The following is a 23,089-nucleotide window of genomic DNA, read 5'->3' on the forward strand; positions in this document are numbered from 1 at the left end:
AACAATAACTGCAAATTTATATATGCCTATATATATATATATATATATATATATAGAGAGAGAGAGAGAGAGAGAGAGAGAGAAACAGCACAGATACTTGAAGTAAAAATCATATACATAAATTGAGGGAAGAAAGTGCTCTTAACATATAAAATCGGGTATAATATATGATATGTGGGTATATAAACGGAAATTTTCTTTTTTTTTAATCTTCAGCTGAGGATATGTTTTTATTGCTTTTAGAGAGAGAGGGAGAGAAAAGAAACATCAATGTGAAAGAGAAACATCAATCAGTTGCCTCCCACACATGCCCCAACCAGGATCAAACCCACAACCTAGGTATGTCCCCTGACCAGAAATCAAACCCTCAACCTTTTGGTGTACGGGATGACACTCTAACCGACTGAGCCACGCTGGCCAGAGCGCCAAGAGATCTTCCTAGTGCACGATGCATACAACTCAGGCGGTGAAACACACAAGGTCACGGCAGGGCTGGGGCTATCCGCTTATTCGTTATTTGCCTACAGTTACAGGAAAGCACTTTGCAAGAGCTCATCATTAGACACCTTTTCAGCAGGATTTCAGTCTCCTTCTTAGACACGGGCGATGATCCAATCTCTATCGGGCACTACATTAGAGCTGCACTAATCCAGCCTAATTCTAAATCCGAGCCTCATTAGCATTCTAAAGCCAAGAGGCAAATAGGATCTGCTCTCTGCAAGACACAACTCCCAGCACCACACCCACTGGGAAGATCGGTGGACGAAACTGTGAGCATCAAACCCCTGCAGCACAGTCTCTGCTGGAGAAGGAGCAGCAAGGCACGCAGGCACCGACCTTCAGACTTGTCCCTGCAGCAAGTCCTGGAAAATGAAATTCAGCAAAGCCCAAAATAGGCAGGAGCCCTTCCTACCTCCCTCCTGGGCAGGATGGAAGCTGGGAACGTCGATAGACTGCACCCTTCCCGATGACCTTGAAACTGTACTCATCCTTAAAGAGACAACTCTGCAAATCTTTTAGGGAGCAGTGACTTTTCTCATCTGGGCCTTCACTACCACACTCTGGATTTTACCTTCCGATTCTAGATTTTTAGTGACAACTTCCCAAACCGTTGCCGAAACCTCAGGATCGCAGCTCATTCTCTTTCGGGTTTTGTTCGAGTTTTCTTCTTCCGTTCAAGGTACTTTTTATCCTTTGAGGTTCAAAGCAGCCTTAAGACAGAAGGGCTCTCATCTCTTTGTAAGCACAAGGCGTACCTTTCCTATATTTATTCGGTGCCCGTTAATCACAGTGAACAGCCAGACACTTAGCCAGCAAGCACTTACCATCAGCCAGGCACTATCCTAAACTCTTCATGTGGACTCATTCGTTCATTCCAAACAACAACTCTGTAAGGCAGATAGTAATGAGGAGAAACTGGGGCGCGGGAAAGCTCATTTACCCTGTCTAAGTCTGCACAGCCAGTAACGACAGAGCTGGGGTTGAACCAGGCAATAGAGCTACAGAGCCTACATTCCTAACCACGTCACTCTTCCAATTCTTGATGAATCTTCTGATAGGCGTAGGCATCAGAATACTACACCAAGTTCCTAATCACCCCCTAGAACAGCAGTTCAGAAACTGGCTGTGCATGAAAAGTCTAGAACTACACTGTCCCGGGCAGTAAGCGTTCATCAATCTACACAAGACAAAGGGCACGGGCAGCAGGGCCCCGCCCTGCTTTCTGTCTACATCTCCATCCCGGGAAAGGCTACGTGGAAGGCAGAGGCGGGACGCTGGGAGGCAGGCAGCCACAGGGATGAGGAGCCGGGGTGGAGGGAAAGCACAAAGTTCCCTGTGAGGACGAGAGAGGGAAGGGCTTTCTCCCCAGAGAGGCTAACTACGGATGGTAAGCAGGGTCCTTGGACACGGACATAGTCCCTGTTACAGGTACCCCGAGGTGGACTGTAAAATTCCCCTTCCCTGGGAAGCATCCTGCTATTGACTCTTATCTTGGGGAAAGGAGACTCTGAAAGCCGTCTACTCTATCCTGTATCAGAGAACTAACATTAACCCTAGCCAGAGAGGTCAGTTGGTTAGAGCACTGTGTCCATGCGCCAAGGTTGCGGGATCGATCCCCCGTCAGGACACATACAGGAGTCAACCAGTGAATGCATGAACAAGTGGAACAACAAATCTCTCTCTCTCTCTCTCTCTCTCCCTTTCTCACCAGTTAAAAAAAAGGAACTAAGATCAGACAGGTTGCCTCAATTTCTGTCATGCTGCCATGGCACCGGGGGTTCAATTTGTTCTCAGTCCCTATGATAACACAAACGGCTTTTAGGTGCATATTTTATAGCTTGGGCTTGGATGCCTGCAGGATGGACTAAACTGTCTTTCACCAGCGGGCTAGGCATTTGGGAAAGGGTGATGGCAGAGGGTGAACAAACCGAACAGAATGGGTTGTGATAATACACCTAGACAAAAACTCAGGTCTGAAACTGGCAACGCAGCCATCAAGGCTACATTAGTCCAGCTACCCTCCCCGCGCCCCCCCCCCCCACACCCCTACATACCTATTCCTGACAATATGGTAGACAGTGCACAGGCCTTATTAGAATTCCAACTTGGTAACATTTCCCTGAATCCTCTAGGCTGACTACAGCCCTTGTCTAGTGGTTCATTTGCATCTAGCCAACAATACCCACACTTAGATGTATGTTACCATGGATACACTCGCCCTAGCCGGTTTCGCTCAGTGGCTAGAGCATCAGCCTGCAGACTGAAGGATCCTGGGTTCGATTCCGGTCAAGGCCACATACCTCAGTTGCAGGCTCCAGGGCGAGTGCAGGAGGCAACCAATCAATGTTTCTCTCACGTCGATATTTCTCTCTGTCTTTCCCTCTCTCTTCCACTCTCTCTAAAAATCAATGGGAAATACCCTCGGGTGAGGATTTTTAAAAAATGATATTGAAAAACAAACAGATAAATAGTAAAATAAATTTAAAAACCAAGCAAACATGGAAACACTTTTGCAGTTAATACTCAAGAATAATTAATTACTAGCACATGAATGACTTTGAACAACTTTTCGGATTCTTTATAATGCTTAAATACAATTAATACGATCTGTGCCTTCTCTATGGAGGAAGAAGAGAATTAACCTTCCTAAGAAATCAGTTATCTGTCATCTTTTCCTATCTGATTATTTGGTATTTACCAGTACTTGTCTTCAACGTTAAGTGTGGCTGATGCAGGTTGTCTGCAGAACAAGAAATCTGTTAGTTCTCACACGGCTGATCCCTCTGTCTCCAGGGCACTTGTAAGAAGGCTGAGAGGGACCCCAGGAGGTGGGTGGGGGGGCAGAGGGAGAACTGTCCCTTCCCATTTTGTAGGCCCCTAAGAACCTCGGGCCTCCAGGTTCAATCTCTTATGACAAAGGGAAGGTTGATCACATACACTAGTAAGCAAAGAAGAGATTCTGAAATAGTTTCTAAATTTAAAAACAGGAGCTATAAATTCAAGTCTGACTCTGGTTTAATGCCCCCATGCCCTGGTGAATCAGAGATAAGCTGATAGCTCCACCAATTCCGTTAGCCAAACAGTTCCCAATGGGAATGAAAGGAACCAAACCTTCAAAGAGAACCACTGCATTTGCTTTCTGGTTGGTGCTTTCTTCAGGAGGTTAGTTTGACCAAAAATTTCATTTTTTTAAGGTTCTATCGTTTAGCTCTATCCCACCCAAAACACTTTCAATTCATTTGTAGATGAACTATCCCTCCAAATACTAAACCTAAGCAAGTTTATTGGAACCCTAGAGCTATGCCGGAGAACCACAATCAAGTCAGCTATTAAATTATCTTCTTCCTTTGCCTCATCATCTTTTACAGTTAAAATATCTGAATAGGTGTCTAAAAAACAAAGTATGTAGTTGAATGCTCATTTTTATTTTAAGTTGTAAAGATTCAGATACACTGACCACAATGTTAATTTCTCTCTTCCCAGATTCCTCCCTCAACACTACCCCCAAATCATACTTTTATCTCTAAGGAATGATTCAACCTTTAGTCTGTTAGCTGAGTCAGTCAATGAGGCAGGTAAGTCGGGAAAGTCAGGATAAGACACTAATCCCATGTGAGGGTAATTGACATTGAGTGGCCTCTGCTAATGTGCTACTTGCTGGCTGGGCCTCCATCCTTAATGAGGCAGACGGGGGTTAAATAGGGGAGAGATGATTTGTTGGAAGCAAAAGGAATTGGACACATCATGAAAAGTCATTTTCAGAGCGCAGCCTGGGTGAGGTGAGAAATTAGGTTCTTTGCCAGTCCTTAGTCCTGCTTCATCAAGACTGAGCCCCGGAGGTTTCAAAGATGAGGACCCAGGCAGTCAACTAGAGTTAGTGACTAGCCCAAGGTCACACAGCGAGTTAGTGAGAGTCTGAACATTAGAATTCATAAGTCTTTATATTTCTAGTTCATTGCCCGGTGCAATGGACTAGAGTGAAAAAATACTCTGTTTAATAAAGCCCCACAGTCATCCTTTTTTTGACTTAAAAGAGTCAAATTATAACAGTCTCAGTATCTAAAAAGAATTGGTTTGAAACTTGAAATGGAATAACATACAGTCCACTGTGATAGTGCTGGCCACCAGAGTGAAATGTCCTCCATGCCCAGGCCTTCAGGTGAGCGTTCATGAAAAAGAAAAGACAGAAATGGGGTAGCCCTAGCTAGAAACACTGTATGTATACCTACAAGGCTAGCTAGTATTGCCATTCAATTCATTCAATAGTCAATATGTCACTCAAAAATATCATTTGATCACTTACTACACACCAAGCACTACATCAGACAGTGGGGATATAATAGTAAGACACAGATTTGTTTCCCTCTCCCTTCCTCTCTGAAATCAATAAAGATATATTTTAAAAGAAAGAATGAATGAATGAATGAATGAAAAAAAGAAAGAAAGTTGAAGATAGATCCCCCCACCCCCCAAGTTTACCATGCTCCCGAAATTCTATTTTGTATCTAGGGGAAACTTTCTATTTCCTAAAATCCCTTCACTTCTTTAATGTTTCAACTGAAGAAAGCCCTACAGGTGACTACGAGGGGATCCGACAGAACAATGTCAGCCACTACCAGGGCGAGCACTGCCCCACTGACACGAAAAGGTAGTAAGAAGCCAGGAGCTCACAGACAGAATCTAGGTCTGTGTCAAGGGGCCCCAGACCACAGGGCTCTTGTATGAAGCAGGAGAGGGCAACCAAGACGTCTTACTCCTTGTCCCGCAGCGTCTCCTCCTCCTCCTGGATCTGGAACTGGTTCTTCACGGGAGCCAGGTTCTCGGTCTTGGCATTGTAGTTCCGGAAGCAGACATTCAGCTTCTCGTCGAATTCGTTCACCAGGTCCTCCATGGACTTGAAGCTGATTATTTCAGAGGAGAAATTCTCCAGCTCAGACAGGGAGGGGTCCTCCAGGTGGAGGGGCGAGGAGCCGTACAGACACCGTGGCTTCTCCTCCGGTTCCTCTGAGCAGCAGGGCCGGAGGTCCTCAAACTCTTCATCCAGACTCACCAGTGGGGCCTCCATTCTGGCGCCGCTGCAACCTTCGGGATTCGTGTCTCTGGAAGAGATAAACAAGCTAATGTGAGTTTGGACTGGGCGTTGGGGCCAGCCCTGCTGAGGGAACGGAATCACATATTCCATTACTCTGTGTCTCTGAAAACAGAGTCCACTTAACGGGCGTCCGTCGCTCCTGCGCTTGCTCATTACCACGCACTTAAGGAGTTCAAATATCATTGTCGGTATGAGTAACGCTCATCTACGTAGAAGACACTTGAGAGGTATACCTGCTTCTAAGTCCCTTCTCTAAAAACCCAAGGCATTGTGGCGCCGTGTGCAGCCCCTGGGCCAGACCGCCCAGGCTCGCATCCTGGTCTGCCCCTTCCCAGCTTCGTCCTTGGCAAGTTTCTTAACTTCTCTGTGCTTCCTTTAATTCCTCCCAAGACAGAGACGTAATAACAGGACCCACCTCAAAGGGTTGTCATCGGGTAAAAGGAGTAAACACAGGGAAGAGCTCAGGACAGTGGCTGGCAGACAATAAACGTCAATGTTGTTCAAAATGTGTCCGTATCCTTAACCACGTGCTCTGAACACTGGAAGTTCGTCATAACTTATTTGGTGGACAAACCTGACCTGAAGCTAAGCTCATGTGGCAGCCAAACCTGATTCACATGAATATGAAAGCTGCTTATGGTTTTAAGTTAGCCCACTTCGTGCGTTTTGCCGCAGAAATATTAATTTTTTTTAAATGTATAGAGATTGTTGCCCCGGTCCCCAGGGCATGCTTTGCAGAATATGCACTCTATCACTGCCTTCCAAATGTTGAGATCATCTAAATTCTGAAACATGCCTGGCCCCAAGGATTTTGGATAGCAGGTCATGGGCCTCGCTATTACTACCTTCGTCAATACATAACAGACTAACAGAACACTAATAGAGACTTTCATACGAGCACCCGAGGTTTCTCCCAGACACGGAGCATAGCCAGGACTGGAGGAATGGATTAAATGATCTAGTATCCATAAAAGACAGACCCAACCACCCATGTGTTCCCCATTGTTCCAGAACCAGAGTCCACAACCACCATCTTGGCCTCTGTGCCCGGGGGAGGCTGCAGGCTCTGGCCTCCCTTCATTTCCAACAGCTCCGGGCACTCTTCATACACTGCCTTCACCTGTGATTCATCCATCCGTTTGCACCTCCAAGCCCTCCCCCAATTTGAATCTAAATCCCTCAAGGACACTGACATCCTCTGAATATCCTCCCGGGCTCCTAGCACACACTTGCCCGTGGCCAGGCGATCGATCAATGTGTACCCGGCTGAGAAATGATCTTCGCATCCAAGACAGTTTCTCATTCTCAGTCTCAGGCAGCACACGTATCATTATCGGTCATACCCTCCTCTGCGCACAAAACTTCCTTCCTTGTAACATAGAAGGGCAACCCAGCTTTGCTCTCCCGTCGCTGCGATTCTTGACGCAGTCAGATGCTTAAATGGGAACCACTATTCCAGGAGAACCAGACAGACAGCAAAAACCACGGGACTTGCCCTAGGATCTCACTCTCCATCTCTGTCTATAACATTTAAAACTCTAAATGAGGGAAGCAAAGGGCACACCGGGTGAGGACCTGGACGGCTTTTCCTGGGTTTTTACTGGTGGTAAGTCAGCATCACATCCAACGTATTCTGAGCGTTCACAGTTCACAGAGGCAGCACGATAAGACCTTCGCATAGAAAAGGAAGTAAGGGCAGTTTGATATCCTGGAAAGAACACAGGCTTAAGAGCCAACAGACCTGCCAATGTCTGGCTCAAGGATAAGCATCGTGGGTCCCGATGAGCTCATTTGTTAAGATGAAGGTGTTGGTATAGAACTAATACCTTTGGAAGTTAATTTTAATAACATACTAACGTAATTAATAATTTAACTATAATAATATATTTTATTTAATCCAGCATGTCCAGGATATCACCATTTCAAATTGTAATCCATATTTTAAAATACTGATGATCCATCTTACATCCTTTTTCCAAACTAAGTCTTTGACATCCAGGGTATGTTTTACAATTACAGTTAGTCTCCATTTGGACGACCCACCTCTCCAGTGCCCAATAGCCACGTGTGGCTAGCGGCTACCCTATTGGGCAACACAGCTATAGAGCAATACACAACTAATTGTCAGTCAGGGATTCCTCACTTAGTCTACAGACCCCACGGGCTCTCTTTTATATGGCCAAATGGGCTCATGGCACAGAAAAGAGTAGGAATCCTGTCCAGCTGGTATGCCTCCGTGGTTGAGCATCGGGCCTATGAACCAGGAGGTCATGTTTGAGTCCAGTCAGGACACATGGGCTCGATCCCCAGTAGGGGGCGTGCAGGAGGCAGCCGATCAATGATTCTCTCTCATCACTGATGTTTCTATCTCTCCCTCCCTCTCCCTTCCTCTCTCTGAAACTATATTTTGAACAAAATTAGGAATCCTTTAGTGCCAAAGTAAGTTTAGGGAAGATCACAGAGTGCAGCGGAGAGCAGGGAAGGTTTTACTGCTGAGGGTTTGTGCTGATGGAGGCAGGACTCTGTGGTGGTCAAAAGCCTGGACTCCAGATTCCCATCCTGGTCCTGTCACTTCCCAGCTCTGAGACGTGGGGCAAATCGCCAGCCTCTCGCTTCAGTCTCCTCACCTATAAATGGGTTTAGAATAGTGCTTACGCTGAACAGTCGTTATCTGGTGGAGTAAAAAGAGATCAACTTTGAAATGGGAAGCACAGTGCATGGAACAGACAGGGCCCAATAAATGCCAGTGGTTGTAGGAAAACGAGAGTAACTTGGTTACATGGAGATGTGGAGTGAGAATGCTCCGAGTGAAAGAAAAACAATCCTTGCCGTGACAGTCCAGGCTTCAGAATGCCTCTCAAATGAGAGAACTGTTTATTGCTAAGTGAGCGTTTTCACCTTGTTCGCTAAGGCACCATCTTTTCGATTCATTCAAAGCCTCTTGGATCCCAGGTCCCATTTCAGAGAGACATAAAGTGACCCAGCCGCTGTCCCGAAATTTTACGTTTCCTTTAAACGTGCACGCTTCTCCAGGAGAGAGGGGGCGCTGGACGGAGTAGGAGATACCAAGGGGGTGCTGATTTGAAGTGGCACCGTCTATACTCATTGACTGGCAACGAGAGGGCAATCTAGGACTAAGACTGAGTTTTGAGTGTTGGCAACAGGAAGATTATGCTGAAAGCGCCTATCCTCGGCCCATGCAGACTCTAGAGCAGCCGTGGGCAAACTACGGCCCGCGGGCCGGATCCGGCCAGTTTGAAATGAATAAAACTAAAAAAAAAGACCGTACCCTTTTATGGAATGATGTTTACTTTGAATTTATATTAGTTCACACAAACACTCCATCCATGCGTTTGTTCCGGCCCTCCGGTCCAGTTTAAGAACCCGTTGTGGCCCTCGAGTCAAAAAGTTTGCCCACCCCTGCTCTAGAGAAATGGCTTCATCTGGTTTATTAAAGAGGAAATGGATATCACAGTTCTAGAGTTCAGAAACATGATCGTAACCCATAACATGGCCTGATTTCTTTTCATCGATTCACTGCCTAGAAGCCAAGAGGCTCCACATGAATGGCCAGCTGGAGGTGATGCTAAAACGGAAAGCCTGAGCTTGGGACCAGAAGCCACTCAGCACCCAACCTGAGCCCAGCCTGGCAGAGAGAGCCAGGCCGTGGTAGAGGAGATGAGAGCCAGGCATTCTCACTGGCCCTACCGTGGTCCTGGGGAGGGGCCTCTGGGTTGGGGCTGGCAGCCCTTCTTGAAATGGTGCCCGTTACTCCCCTTCCTTTAGCCCCCCTTCCTTTGCTCTTCTCTCTTGGTTGGGTGCCTTTACCCCCAAACTGAAATGTCCTGCTCTTGCATCAGGGAGGCCTCCTCCCCTTAAACGCTGGGGTTGAGCCCTAGCCGGTTTGGCTCAGTGGACAGAGTGTGGGCCTGCGGACTGAAGGGTCCCAGGTTCGATTCTGGTCAAGGGCACATGCCGGGGTTGGGGGCTCGATCCCTGGTAGGGGGCGTGCAGGAGGCAGCCAATCAATGATTCTCTCATCATTGATGTTTCTATCTCTCTGTCCCTCTCCCTTCCTTCTCTGAAATCAATAAAAATATATATATATTTTTAAAAAGCTACAGTTGAAGTAATTGACCACTTATCCCCTTTCTCGATGCTTCCAAAGTCGATTTTTAAAAGAATGCATGGAGAATGGCAGAAAGAAGGAACCATAAAAGGCTTTTTCTCTTTATCACAGAACAGAGTACAGGACTATCGTTTGGTTATGTCCTATTATCTACTCCACTTATTTTGGCTCCCGACAGGTAGTGCAATTTGGGGAAGAAAAGGCATCCCGGAGCTTAACAGAGGCCCAGCAGGAAGCCCAGAAGCCGCTCCTGCCGTATAAGGGTGCACGGGCCGCAGCTTGGGGCTGAGGCACATTTCCAGCCCCTGCTTTGCTGAGCGGAGCAGAGCAGCAGGGAATTCACCGTGCCTCCAGCGGCCTCCATTGCCATCCCCCCTTCTTCCCATTACTTGCCCCATAAATCAATAGATTCTGTGTGCCGCACCCCCGCCACCACCTCCCTAGAACCTCCTTCCACGGATGCACCTTCAGTTTTCCTGCTGCTACTCAGCAAAACCCAATCAGAATACGTGATTGTGCCAGCTTCACGTTTTGACGGAAAGAGTACTTCACTGCATATAAGCCAGCAACGCCTTTGCGGTTCTGCTTCCCCCTGCTCCCTCCTCCTGCTGCTCCATTCACCCTCATCTCTCATCCCCCCCTGCCCTCCGCCCCTGGGCTGTTAGGGCAAATAAAGGCTCCGCCAAGCAGCACAATGGCTGGCACTCCAAGAAAGCCTGGCTCATCCCGCCGCGGCACACATTCCACTGGCCCTTTTGGCCAAACATGATGGGGATTTGGGGGTGTCGATAGGCAAGGAGGGGGTCGGCAAGGAGGGAAGGGCTAGCAAGAGCAAATAGGGGGCTGTGATCATCACCCCCACCCTGGGCTCTGTTCAGCGCTGGGTCCAGCTGGGGGCCCTGAGCCCGGCCCTGAGCCCACACTCGTCCTTTCTCCGACCTGTTCTGTGGCCCAACAGTTGCTCCCCAGCGTCTGTGGCAGCGGCCAGGGCGCTGACCCCTCAGGAATGCCCGGTCCTGGGGAAGGCCTGGCACCCCAGGGAGGGCACAGCGGGGGCGGCGCGGGTTACTAAGGGCAGAGATGACTGGAGCTTTATGGTGACGGGCCAGATAACGGTCTTGAAAGGAGGCACCCACCCGCTGCTCGGTGGCTGCTGGGTGACAACACCGGGCAGTCCCCTGCTCGCCGGCCCCAGACCGCGTGCTCAGGCACACACACACACACACACACACACACACACACACACACACTGTCACATACACACACACTGTCACATACACACATACATACACACATGCACCCCCGCCCGGGTGCGCGTGGGAGCGCGCACACACACACACACACACACACACAGCGCGCTCTGGTTACACGCACGCACACACAGCACTGTCACCCTCAGTCACACGCGCGGATGCGCACACACACACACACACACACACACACACACACACACACACACCAGCCTGGCGGGGGGCCCAGGCTCGGATGCTGCCGGCACTGCCCAAGTCCCCGCATCCCCGCTGCGCTCCCGGGAAGGGCAGAGCAGAGAGCGCCCACCTCCGGGCTTTTCTTTCTGAGTCCAGGATGGGACGCGTCGGGGGTGCGGGGCTGCGGCTCCCCTCGACCTGCGGGCCCCCGAAGCCCGGGTCGCGGGGCCTCCTCACCACCCCGTCCAACCCCCACCCATGGCGTGGGTCGGTCCGGACCAAGGTCGCCCCCGCGACTGCACCTGTGCGGGTCCTGGCGGAGGGAGGCGGTCCCCGGGCTCAGCGGGACACCTCCATCCACAGAACGGCCGGAGCGCAGTGCCGGGCAGCGGCGGGGCAGCGGCGGGGCAGCGGCGGCCAGGCGGCGGCGGCGGAGGCTGCGGCGAGCTCCCCTCCACCCGCCCTCGCCCCTCCCCGCGCTCGTGCCCGGCTCCGGGGGCGCGCCCGCGCTCGGGCTCCCGCCCACTGGCAAGCGCGGCCCCGTGCGTCATCTCCTTGTTAGCATTCAGAGCCTTCCTTGGAGCAGGTGGCGCCTTTATTAATATTTATGAGAAGGTGCCCCCGTCCCCCCAGCTCCGGCCTTTCTGCTTCCCCCACGAAATATGCAGAAGCGCCAAGATGCGCGCGAGCCTTAACTCCCCACCTGGAAATCTCACTGGGCCTGACGCTGTAATTCTCTAAAGAAGCGAGGAGGTGGCTGAGTGGATGGACAGGCGGATGCCCGCAGACACACTCCAACGACTCCTGGACTTTCATAACTTGGTGTCTAAGGAACTAAGACAGCCTGGCTCGGTTTGATTCTGGGTCAGGGCACAGGCCCTGGTTGCGGGTTCGATCCCCAGTGTAGGGCATACAAGAGGCAGCGGATCAAATGACTGTCATCACTGATGTTTCTATCTCCCTCTCCCTTCCTCTCTGAAATCTATCTACCTACCTACCTACCTACCTACCTATCTATATGAAATTAATACACAACCTTAGAATTAAATAAGATAATTCAACATATATTCATACCTCCTGTGTGCAATCCAGAATCTAGCATATAGTAAGTGCTCAATAAGTGCTGCTTGTCTGTTGTTGGAGTTTCAGGAGTCCTCCTTAAGGGCTGAGAGGTGAGCCATTCCCACCTCCTCACCTCTCTAATCAGAGTAAGTCTAATTTTATATTTAAACATAGAGTTTCTAGAGCTTAAAATTTTTTCCCAAACCAGTGACACTCCCGGTCAACAAAAATGACAAATGGTTTAGAGAAGATATAAAGTGTTTTCAACAAATTTCTATGACGGCTATGTGATAATGAGGAAGACAGCGGGACTCTTGCCCCAAAGGTCGGCTGACTTACAGTAAGGTTTCTCAAGCTCAGCACTGGTGATATTTGGGGCTGGGTGGTTACTGTTGGGTGCTGTCCCGTGAGTTGTGTGAAGTTTAGCAGCATCCCTGCCCACTAGATGCCTTAGCACTGCCCCCTTCCCTGAGTTGTAACAACCAAAAATATCTCCAGACTTCATCAAGTGAACCCTGGGGTAGGGGAGGGGGGTTACAAAATCACCCCAGTTGAGAACCACTACCTTAGACTTAGGTCTTCAAGGGGTAAGTGAACATTCTGCTAAGATAGGGCTTCATTTCATACAGAGGAAACCAACAGAGAAAAGCTTGGGTATGTACAAAGGCACACACACACCTTCAAGTAAGAAAAAACTAAGGCTGGGTCACGGGTACAAACTGCTAGTTGTTGGGGATACAGGGCAAATAATTGCTCCTGGAATCACACCGCTATCATTCTAGGCTCTTATTGTAGTTCCTGAGCTGAACTTATTTTGGTCCCTAATTTACTTAAATAGAATCAAAGATTCTTGGTGTCTACGAAGCATTTAACAATCATCTAGTCCAACCATCCACATGATTCAGAAACCAATATAACGTTACACGCAGTTTCTACTTGAGACACCTCTGGTGATGGGAAACTTGACCTCACTGGGCTGCCGGGTCCTTTGTTTTGTTTTGCTTAATGGATTTTAAACTAGAAATGACTTGCTGTGATTAGAAATTTGGTGGCAGCATGGTACGTATCATACTCATCCTATTTGATCTTTCTTAGAAGGCTCCATCTTTTTCTAAATTTATCTTTATTGATGGAAGTATTAGAGACTTCCTCCTCCCCCCTCCATTGGCCCTCTCGACTCCAGTTCCGCGCCCTCCCCAGGCCTTCACCTCAGGAAGGTTCCATCTTGAAGCAGCCTGTTTTCCATGACATTCTGGAAATGAGATGCTGAATCTTTATTGAAAACCTATGTCAATCACAGCCCAGTCAATAAAGATGACATCCTGAGACGATGTTCCCATCACTGGTAGTTCTCAAACACCAACATGCAATTCAAGCCTATATTCATCTCCATCCTCAATCTTCCGGGTGGATTAAAATCCCCGATTTGTTTTCACAAGGGAAATGGGATATTCCCCATGATTCAAAAACTACTCACAGCCATCTAGCCTGCGGGTAATCGCTCCCTACCACAAAGCACATGCACTAAGGACAAGACAATATTGCTTTCACAAAAAAAGAACAGTATTGGAAAAATTGACAATAAATCAACCCCAGGAATAGAAATGAATTCCAGGGTAGCCATCTTTGTAAAATGACAAAAATACAGGAACTTGTTGGCAAGTAAAGACTAAGATCCCTCAAGATATTGGAAAACCCCATAAGGGTAAGTGTGATGACAATTTTTTTTTCTATAAAGAAGAGAATTGAGCCAGGCTGCACCCAGCTGGCATGGTTCAGTGGTTGAACCATCAACCTATGAGCCAGGAGGTCACGGTTCGATTCCGGGTCAGGGCACATGCCCGGGTTGCAGGCTTGATTCAGCTGATTGATGGTTCTCTCTCATCATTGATGCTTCTAGCTCTCTCTCCCTCTCCCTTCCTCTGAAATAAATAAAAATATTTTATAAAAAAGAGAAGAGAATTGAATATTTCAATAAAGGAGAACCACAAATTTTAATAAGAAAAATGAGGTCCCCAGGGTGGGGAAGCTTTTAGATCTACAGTGCCCCCTTCTCCCCCCACCCCCCCAAAAAGCTGTTATTCTTCTTTTCTCTGGCTATTGGTGGTTTATCAGCACAGATCAGTGGGTGCAGACTGAAGGGTCCTGGGTTCGATTCTGGTCAAGGGCACATGCCCAGGCTGTGGGCTCGATCCCATGTAGGGGGCACGCAGGAGGCAGCCAATCAATGATTCTATCTCTCTCTCTCCCTCTCCCTTCCTCTGTGAAATCAATAAAAATATATTTAAAAATAAAAATAAATAAAATACAGAGACCAAATGCTAGTCTGCAAAATTCTTGGCCTGGACTGGCTTGGTGACTGGGTTTTGGAGAGCTATAAAAGGAAAAACTCATTGTTAGATATTGATCCAACACCTAGAATGTGTGGGAAATTGATGAGAAACACATACAGCAGTAAGATACAGAACAAGTGTAAAACCAGAAGCTTTGACAGGCGTGGCAATGTATGACCATTCAAAACCTGATGATTTTGCAGATTTGCATAGCCAAATAAATACAGATTTTTTCCCCCCAGCTTAGGAATTTGTTCATTGGGTGTAATGATGAGCATGAACAAAATGCAAATGCATAAATCAAAGGAAGCTCCTCATTGCCTATTAGAAAAGGTTACCCCGAAGTCTGATAATAGCAACTCTTTACAACTAAAGGAAGTAAATAGGAACTATTCTTAAATCCTTTTGTAAACCTTGTTTGGAACAGAAAAATATTTTATTCATTTTAAGTAATACACTCTATATTATTTGCAAGAGCTAGGAGGGATCCCCAGCTAGTGTCTTACAGAACTGTAAAACAATGATGGCTGGTCTGATTATCGAGGCCACACTGAAGGACAGGAAACTACATCGAAGGGAGGAGATGAGAAGGGCACGTGGTGTCCGTAAATCGGAAAAACCTCTGTAGACTGGGAGTCAGGGGTTTAGGATTTCAATGTCTACTTCCCCATTAGCCAGCTTCATGGCTTAGAGAAAATGGCTTAGTTTTTCTGAACTTCAATTTCTTCATCTAAACCAGCGGTTCTCAACCTGTGGGTCGCAACCCCTTTGGCGGTCAAATGACCCTTTCACAGGGGTCGCCTAAGACCATCCTGCATATCAGATATTTACATTACAATTCATAACAGTAGCAACATTGTAGTTATGAAGTAGCAACAAAAATAATTTTATGGTTGGGTCACAACATGAGGAACTGTATTTAAAGGGCCAGAAGGTTGAGAACCACTGAATTCTAAACTATAAAGGGCTTCCAATAAAATCCTTCCCTGCTCTTAAATTTAATGGAATTACACTCTACATTTTCTTCCAAAAACCAATCACATATTTGTTTAAATTGACCCCAAAATCACTGATGGATCCTGAAGTATCTATAATAATAAAAGCTAATATGCAAATCAACCGAACGACCGAACAGCAGAATGACCGTCTGGACGACCTTCCGGACGACCTTCCGGACAACCACGCTATGGCACACACTGGCGCCAGGCCAGCCAAGGCGGATGCACAGAACGTTAACTAATATTACTGTTGACTAAGCCTTTAAAAATCTCCTTTGATGTTCACAGTGCTGCTCTAGAGTAGCTATTATTATCCTCTGTCTTGAGGGAAAGGAAATGGACTTGGAGACAGAGTCGCTGAGGTGGAGACCAGGGTTCCAACTCAGGGCCATCTGATTCCAAAGCCCAGAATAGCCCCGGTTCACACCCTGTCCACAGAGAAACGAGTGACGACAAGGATTCTGAGTAAGCCCAGTCCTTTCTCCCTAGTGGACCGCGTTTGTTTCTGTGTTGACTACATTCTCAGCCTTCCTGAGCCTTACTGCACAGGTTCCTTTCTTGCTTTAGCTGCTGCTTGAAAATGCCCTCATCCCTACGCGTCTTCAACGAAAGGTGCTTGGATTCTCAGAGCCCAACAAAAGCTCCGTGTGCTGTTTTGCCGGCAATCAAAACTTAACACCAGGATTTGCTCGCGTGCGGTGCGATGTGTCTCCCAGCCCCTGTTCCTGCTGAGCCACGTGGTAGGACACAAAGGCACCAATAGGTCTACGTCTTGGTACCCGGTTTGGCTGATAGGCCTGCCCCAGTCCCCTCCTGAGCTGGATTTTGGGGTGAGGCCCGAACTCCTCAAGGGCTTCTTAGGACCATCCAGAGAGCGGGACATCTTTTCCTCCTCTTTTTTTTTTTCTCTCCTCAGCAGGAGGGAAGGCTGCTCACCCCTCCCTTTTTCTACAGAACTGCCTCCCTCCACTTCCATCCTTTCCCCCACTGCTGCCTTTCATGGAAGCTGCCAGGTTGCCATGCCAATAAGGTTCCCATGGTTACTAGGAAGAGCTGCTGCATTCCAACAGGCAGGGCTTACCCACCGGAGGAGAAAAGGAGACCAATATTGCCCCAGGGCAAAAAGGGACGGAGGCGGTGCCTCAGCCCCGGGAATGTTGGAGAACAGATCTTGTTTATCTTGGTGTCTCTAGGCTGGACCCTGGACCAAATCTCGCTGCCTCCACTCAAGTTCTCTAGTCCCTAAACCGGGAGAGAGGCGCCTGGCACTAGTTCAAATCCATTGTTGTGCCTGGTGTGGAGTCCAATGGGCACCACATTGTGAGGATCCTGTTAATATGTAAATACGCTGATACATCTGGGCTCGTTGTCCAGCCAGAAAAATGGCAACATGCAAAACATGCTCTGCTGCCTCCTCCATTGGATAGCTTGTCTGAGAAACTGCTTTTCTCCTTATGGTGTCCCCCCCACCCCCCGGACTGACGAGTCTAAGCCACATCACCCTTTAAAGAAAACACAGAGTTTGTTTTCTCTCAAATATAAGGACATGTATTTTCATGTAAAATTCAGAAGTAAAGAAAAAAAATTTTTAGTCATTCACAATTCCAAAATCAAAATACTTATTTTTTAATCCTCACCTGAAGATATTTCTCCACTGGTTTTCAGAGAGAGGGAAAGACAGAGAGAAACATTGATATGGGAGGAATCTGCAACAGAGGTCTGTGCCCTTGACCGGAATTGAACCTGGAACCCTTCAGTCTGCAGGCTGGTGCTCTATCCACTGAGCCAAACAGGCTAGGGCTATTTTTTTCTTTTTAAAATACAGTTTTTGTTACTGGTTTGTCTCAGATAGTTGTAGCACTTCATTTTTGAAACACACTTTACTTTGTACAGATTTTGCTATAGTGAGTATTTTTTCTCTCTCTGTTTCTATCAATTGTCAAATAAAAAATGGCAATTTACCAGCCGGTGTGGCTCAGTGGTTGAACATGAACCAGGTGGTCAGGGTTCAATTCTGGGTCAGGGCACATGCTTGGGTTGTGGGCTGGATCCCCAGTGTGGGGTGTGCAGGAGGCAGCCAATCAATGATTCTCTCTCATCATTGATGTTTCTAGCTCTCTCTCTCTCCATCTCCCTTCCTCCCTGAAATCAATAATAAAAAGATATTTAAAAAATAAATGGCAATTCCTCAAAAAAATATAGTTACCTTCTATGCCTGGAAGCAGAGCATCAACTTCTCTTTGAGGAACGTGCTCCTTCCCAACTACGAGGGGAGAAAAGTGATTCTTATCCTCAAAGATGGGGAGTGGATACCCATGTGAATTTGCATAAACAGACCTTATATTCCATTAGTCACCCATGTATTGTCTAGTCACTTCCCCACGAGTTATTATCCATTGAAGCTCAAACTCTCTTTCCCTTGTTAAAAGGATATATAAGCCCCCAGAGCTAAATGCTACTTTAAGTTTTACTTCTTTTTTTCTTGTGAATTTCTGTGCACATAAATGTTCATAAAAATTATGTGCTTTTTATCCTATTAATCTCTCTTTTGTCAGTTTAATCATAGGCTCCAGGTACTGGATTTAAGAGAGTGAAGGAAAAGTGTTTCCTCCCTGATATATCCATGTTCATAGCAGCATAATTTACAATAGACAAGAGATGGAAACAACCCGAATGTCCATTGGTGGATGAATGGATAAACAAAATGTGATATAACCATACAATGGAATACTATTGAGCCTTAAAAAGGAAGGAAATTCTGACACATGCTATAACATGGATGAAACTTGAAGACATTACGCTAACGGAAATAAACCAGTCACAAAAAAACAAATACTACATGATTCCACGTACAGGAGGTATCCAGAGTAAATTCACAGAAACAGAAAGTGAAATAATGGTTGCCAGGGGTTGGAGGGAGGAGGAAATGGGGAGTTGTTATTTAATGAGGACAGACTTTAATTACAAGGTGGAAAAGTTCTGGAGATTGGTTGCATAACAATATGAATATACTTAATATTATTGAACTATATACTTAAAAATGGCTGAGATAGTAAATTTTATGTGGTGTAGTGTGTTTTTTTAAGTTTTTGTTCTTTTTATAGATTGATTTTTTAGAGACAGAGATGAACAGAGAGAGAGATTTGTTCCACTTATTTATGCATTTATTGGTTGCTCCTTGTATATGCCCGGGCTGGGAATCGAACCTACAATCTTGGTATATCGGGACGATGCGCTAGCAACTGAACAACCCAGTCAGGGTTATGTTATATGCATTTTACTACAATTTAAAAAACCCAGCCCTAACTGGTTTGGCTCAGTGGATAGAGTGTCAGCCTGCGGACTCAAGGGTCCCAGGTTCGATTCCAGTCAAGGGCATGTACCTTGGTTGCAGGCACATCCCCAGTGGGGGCTGTGCAGGAGGCAACTGATCGATGTTTCTCTCTCATCGATGTTTCTAACTCTCTATCCCTCTCCCTTCCTCTCTGTAAAAAACAACAACCCAATCAAATATATTTTTAAGAAAAACAAACATAGAATTACCAAATTATATCTATAACATCATATGACCCAAACATAGAGCTACCAAATTATATATAAAAAACATATGATAGGAATGTTCATATCAGTGTTATTCAAATAGCCAAAAACTAAAAACAAGCAAAAAGTCCATCAACCGATGAATTATTCATCAAAATGTGGTATATTCATACAATGAAATATTATTTTAAAAATATATTTTTATTAATTTCAGAGAGTAAGGGAGAGGTAGAGAGCGTTAGAAACATTACTGATGAAAGGGAAGTATTGATTGGCAGCCTCCTGTACGCTCCCTACTGGGGATCGAGCCCACAACCCAGGCATGTGCCCTGACCAGGAATCAAACCATGACCTCCTGGTTCATAGGTTGAACCTCAAGCACTGAGCCGCACTGGCCAGGTTGGAATATTATCCTATCCTATATAATAAAAGGCTAATATGCAAATCGTCCAAACAGCAGAAAAAACGGCAGAACGACCAGCCGCTATGACATGCACTGACCACCAGGGGGCAGACGTTCATTGCAGGAACTGCCCCCTGGTGGTCATTGCGCTCCTACAGGGGGAGCTCCACTCAGCCAGAAGTCAGGCTCAAAGCTGGTGAGCGCAGCGGAGGTGGCGGGAGCCTCTCCAGTCTCTGCAGCGCTAAGGACCCCTCTGGGGTCCCGGACTATGAGAGGGCGCAAGCTGGGCTGAGGGAGCGCCCCCCATCCAGTGCATGAATGTCGTGCACCAGGCCTCTAGTTTTGCTATAAAAGAAATGAAGTGCTGATATATGCTATAACATGAATAAACCTTGAAAACATGTGCTAAGTGAAAGAAGTCAGACACAAAAAGCTACATACTGTATAATTCAATTAACATCAAAAGTTCAAAATGGTCATCTATAGAGACAGAAAGATTACTGTTTGCCTAGGGCTGGGAAAGAGAGGTGGGAATGGACAGTGACAGCTAATGGGTATGGTTCGTTTTTTTGAGGCAAAAAAAAATGGTTCTTTTAAATTAGAATGTGATGATGATTGAAAAGCATTGAGTTACATATTTTAAATGAGTGAAATGTATGATATGTGAAGTATATCTCAATAAAGCTGTTAAAAAATGGAAAAAATAAAAAAAGTACTTAGGTCTTAGCAAATTGCTGAGTTCTAATAGGTCTGGTAGCTTAACAAGCGAGTCCCTTGGTCTGAATCTCTAGCGAAGGAGGGATTCTCTAAATTTTGTTCTAATTCCTGGGCTCAGCAGAATCAGTCCAAACCTCTATTTTTAAATCTGCCATAAATGTATTGCTTCTTTAATTCCTGGGTGAAGAGGGCTAATTTCCTAAATGTCTCTTCATTGAGGGGGAAATCCCTGACATCATACTTAGGCAACTTATTTCTCTTTTGCTTTGATTCCATCATATCTAAAATGGTAACAGTAATACTGTATTTTTCCATATATAAGATGCTATTTTTTTCTAAAATCATTAGACTAAAAATTGAGGGGTGTCTTATACATAGAAGTAAGCTAAGGAGGGAGCTGCACGGGTGCGTATCTGCCCATACCTTGTCAAACAGGCTTCTTCCAATCATGAGCCTTATTGTTACTGATGTCAGCTGATGCCGTAATTGGAGGTGGAGATGGAGGTGGAGGTGGAGGTGGAGATTGAGCAGATGCAACAGGGACCAGAGCATTCTGAGCCCATAAAGATGTCAAAAAATAAAAAGATAAATACCAGTAAGCAATTGTCTTACTCTGCAAAATTCAAACTGAATGTAATCAGCTATGCAAAAGAGCATGGAAATCGAGCTGCAGAGAGACAATTTGGGCCTCCTCCCACTGAGTGTATGACCAGACAGTGGAGAAAACAGGAAGAACAACTCCTTAAGATGCCAAAAAAGAAGGCCTTCAGAGGAAAACCAGCAAAATGGATAAACTTGGAGCAGAGGCTTGGACTTGGATTACGGAGCAGCGCCAGAGTGGCTTATGTGTGTCAACCAAGCTTATTCAACGTCAGGCAAGGATGTTTGCAAGCAAAATAAACATTGCTGATTTTATAGGAAAGGCAAAATGGTGCTTCAATTTCATGAGGGGAGAAGGGTTGACCATGAGAACACGAACAAAGTTAGCTCAGGAAATGCCACCAGTTTATGAGGATGATCTCACATATATAGACATGATTCAGAAGACAGCAGTGATACAATAGAAGTTGAAGAAATTGACATGTCTGGAACTAATAGTGATGAAGAAGAGAGAAGTGATGCAACAGAGGCTGAATAAAGTGATATGCTGCATAATATCATAGTACTGGTATGTAAACATTACCTGTGGTAATTACTAAACAAAAATGTGTTCTGTTTTATGTTTAAAATATTGATTTCTTAATTTGGGGTTGGAAAAGTGGGGGGGGGGTTATACAGGGAAAAGTACAGTAAATAGCATTCCTATTAGCTTCTGTAGGGGAAGAAAACATTTTATTCTACCCTTTTGGGTACTTTTGACTGGTCTATTAAGTTGACATAACACAAATGAACGGGAGAAAAGCAAATTTAATTTTGTATGTATGGGAGCCTCACCCCCAAGGAAGTTAATGAATGTGTAGAGTGTGCTCACTGCCTGATGTTAACCGGTCAGTGTAGGAAAGCATTGTTCTTTCTGGTCAGTCTAGGTGACCACCCACCAGATGGTTTTACTACGAAGCCCCTTAAAAAAGAGACCCTGTCCTGGGCGGGGTTTGGATTCCTCCGGGCCCAACCACCACTGGGAGCAACTGCCTTGCCCATGTTTGTAAGTTTCTCCTATTAAAGCTCTTAGGAACTTGACTCAGGCGAAATGTCAGTTCTTCCGAACTGACCCTGAATTTAGACTTCTGGGGCTTTCCCGCAGTGCCTCCCTTACTATCTATAATCACAAGGCTACTATGTCAATGTCTCCATTAGCATTGCTGTACTTTTCCTGGACGGTCCTGCCCAAACAAATGGTTTGATTGTTCATTACAGGAATTTCCCAACAACTTTTCAGTGGAAAACACTGATAGCCCTGTACACACAATTCTTTGAATCATACGGACTAGGAAGAGAAGTAGCTGACATTGATGTAGACTGCTTTTGCCTAACACACTAAATCAAGGCTTATTACTGAAGGAGAATATAGGGGCAGCCGGGGGGGGGGGGGGGGGGGAGCAGTGCGGGGGAGAGAAGGGGGTTAGCAATCTGAATCTGTGCCAGTAACCAGTATCCTACTGCACATTCTTGTTAGCCTATAATTAAGTCACTGCCCCTGCCTTAGGCAATAATCTGTTTTCGTAAATACTCCCAGTTTACAAGGGCCAGAAACCCAGATTTTAACAGCTTAGCCAGATAGGAGGTCACTGGCACCACCCATGCCAGGCCTTTAGCTGTAATCTTACTTCTCCATTCTAACTTAGGTAGGGCTGCAAAAGCCTGGGAGTTAGGAAACAAAGAATTTTAGGACTATATATAAGGAGTAATCTCATTGTATAAGATGTTCAGGCTTTGGATCTTCAAATACCCTGAGCCAGCAGCACTGCTTTGAATAAAGGTTTCTTTTTTTTTTTTTTTTTTCCTGAATCTCTGAGTACTCGTTGTGTATTTTCCGGCCGCCTGGTAAATTCTGCAACACTATGTTATCTAAACATTAGACCTTTTTTTCTCTTCTTTCTTTCCTTTACTCTGGCATTGGCCTGGAAAGATAATGCCTTCGTCCATATCTCCCGGGCCATTGCTAAGTGGGGTAACCTCTGGAATTTAGAACAACTTTTTTATTCCTAGCTAGCAGAAAACCTAACTGACCCCTACTTTGAATGGGGTCAGTTAGGTTTTCTGATAGGATTTACCCTTGTTTGTAGTGTTTATCATTATTCTCCTTGGGCCTATGAGTGCCTAGCTGGCTGGCACACAGCTGGACAATGACTTTGATTATCTGATTGTGCTCAAAACTGTTCTAGAAAGGCCTAGAAGGAGGCATTCATGATTCAGGAATCACTTCCTTTGGGAGGGCCATATTTTC

The 23,089-nt window shown here is 46.0% G+C and overlaps 1 protein-coding gene across 2 annotated transcripts in view; it reads right to left on the minus strand.

Moving 5' to 3' along the window:
• Positions 1–23,089, minus strand: part of FEZ1 (fasciculation and elongation protein zeta 1) — a 77,450-nt gene that overhangs the window by 31,393 nt on the left and 22,968 nt on the right. Inside the window, exons 1-2 of one of the 2 annotated variants that reach the window (XM_059675781.1) lie at positions 11,452–11,644; positions 5,256–5,600 (exon numbers count right to left, since the gene is read on the minus strand). In XM_059675781.1, coding sequence (XP_059531764.1) covers positions 5,256–5,566 — 311 coding nt within the window. In that variant the 5' untranslated portion in view covers positions 5,567–5,600; positions 11,452–11,644. Of the gene's footprint in view, positions 1–5,255; positions 5,601–11,451; positions 11,645–23,089 lie in introns of those variants that run through there. The other variant, XM_059675782.1, reaches the window with a different exon arrangement.

This window comes from Myotis daubentonii, chromosome 19 (assembly GCF_963259705.1).
Source record: "Myotis daubentonii chromosome 19, mMyoDau2.1, whole genome shotgun sequence".
NCBI lineage: Eukaryota > Metazoa > Chordata > Mammalia > Chiroptera > Vespertilionidae > Myotis > Myotis daubentonii.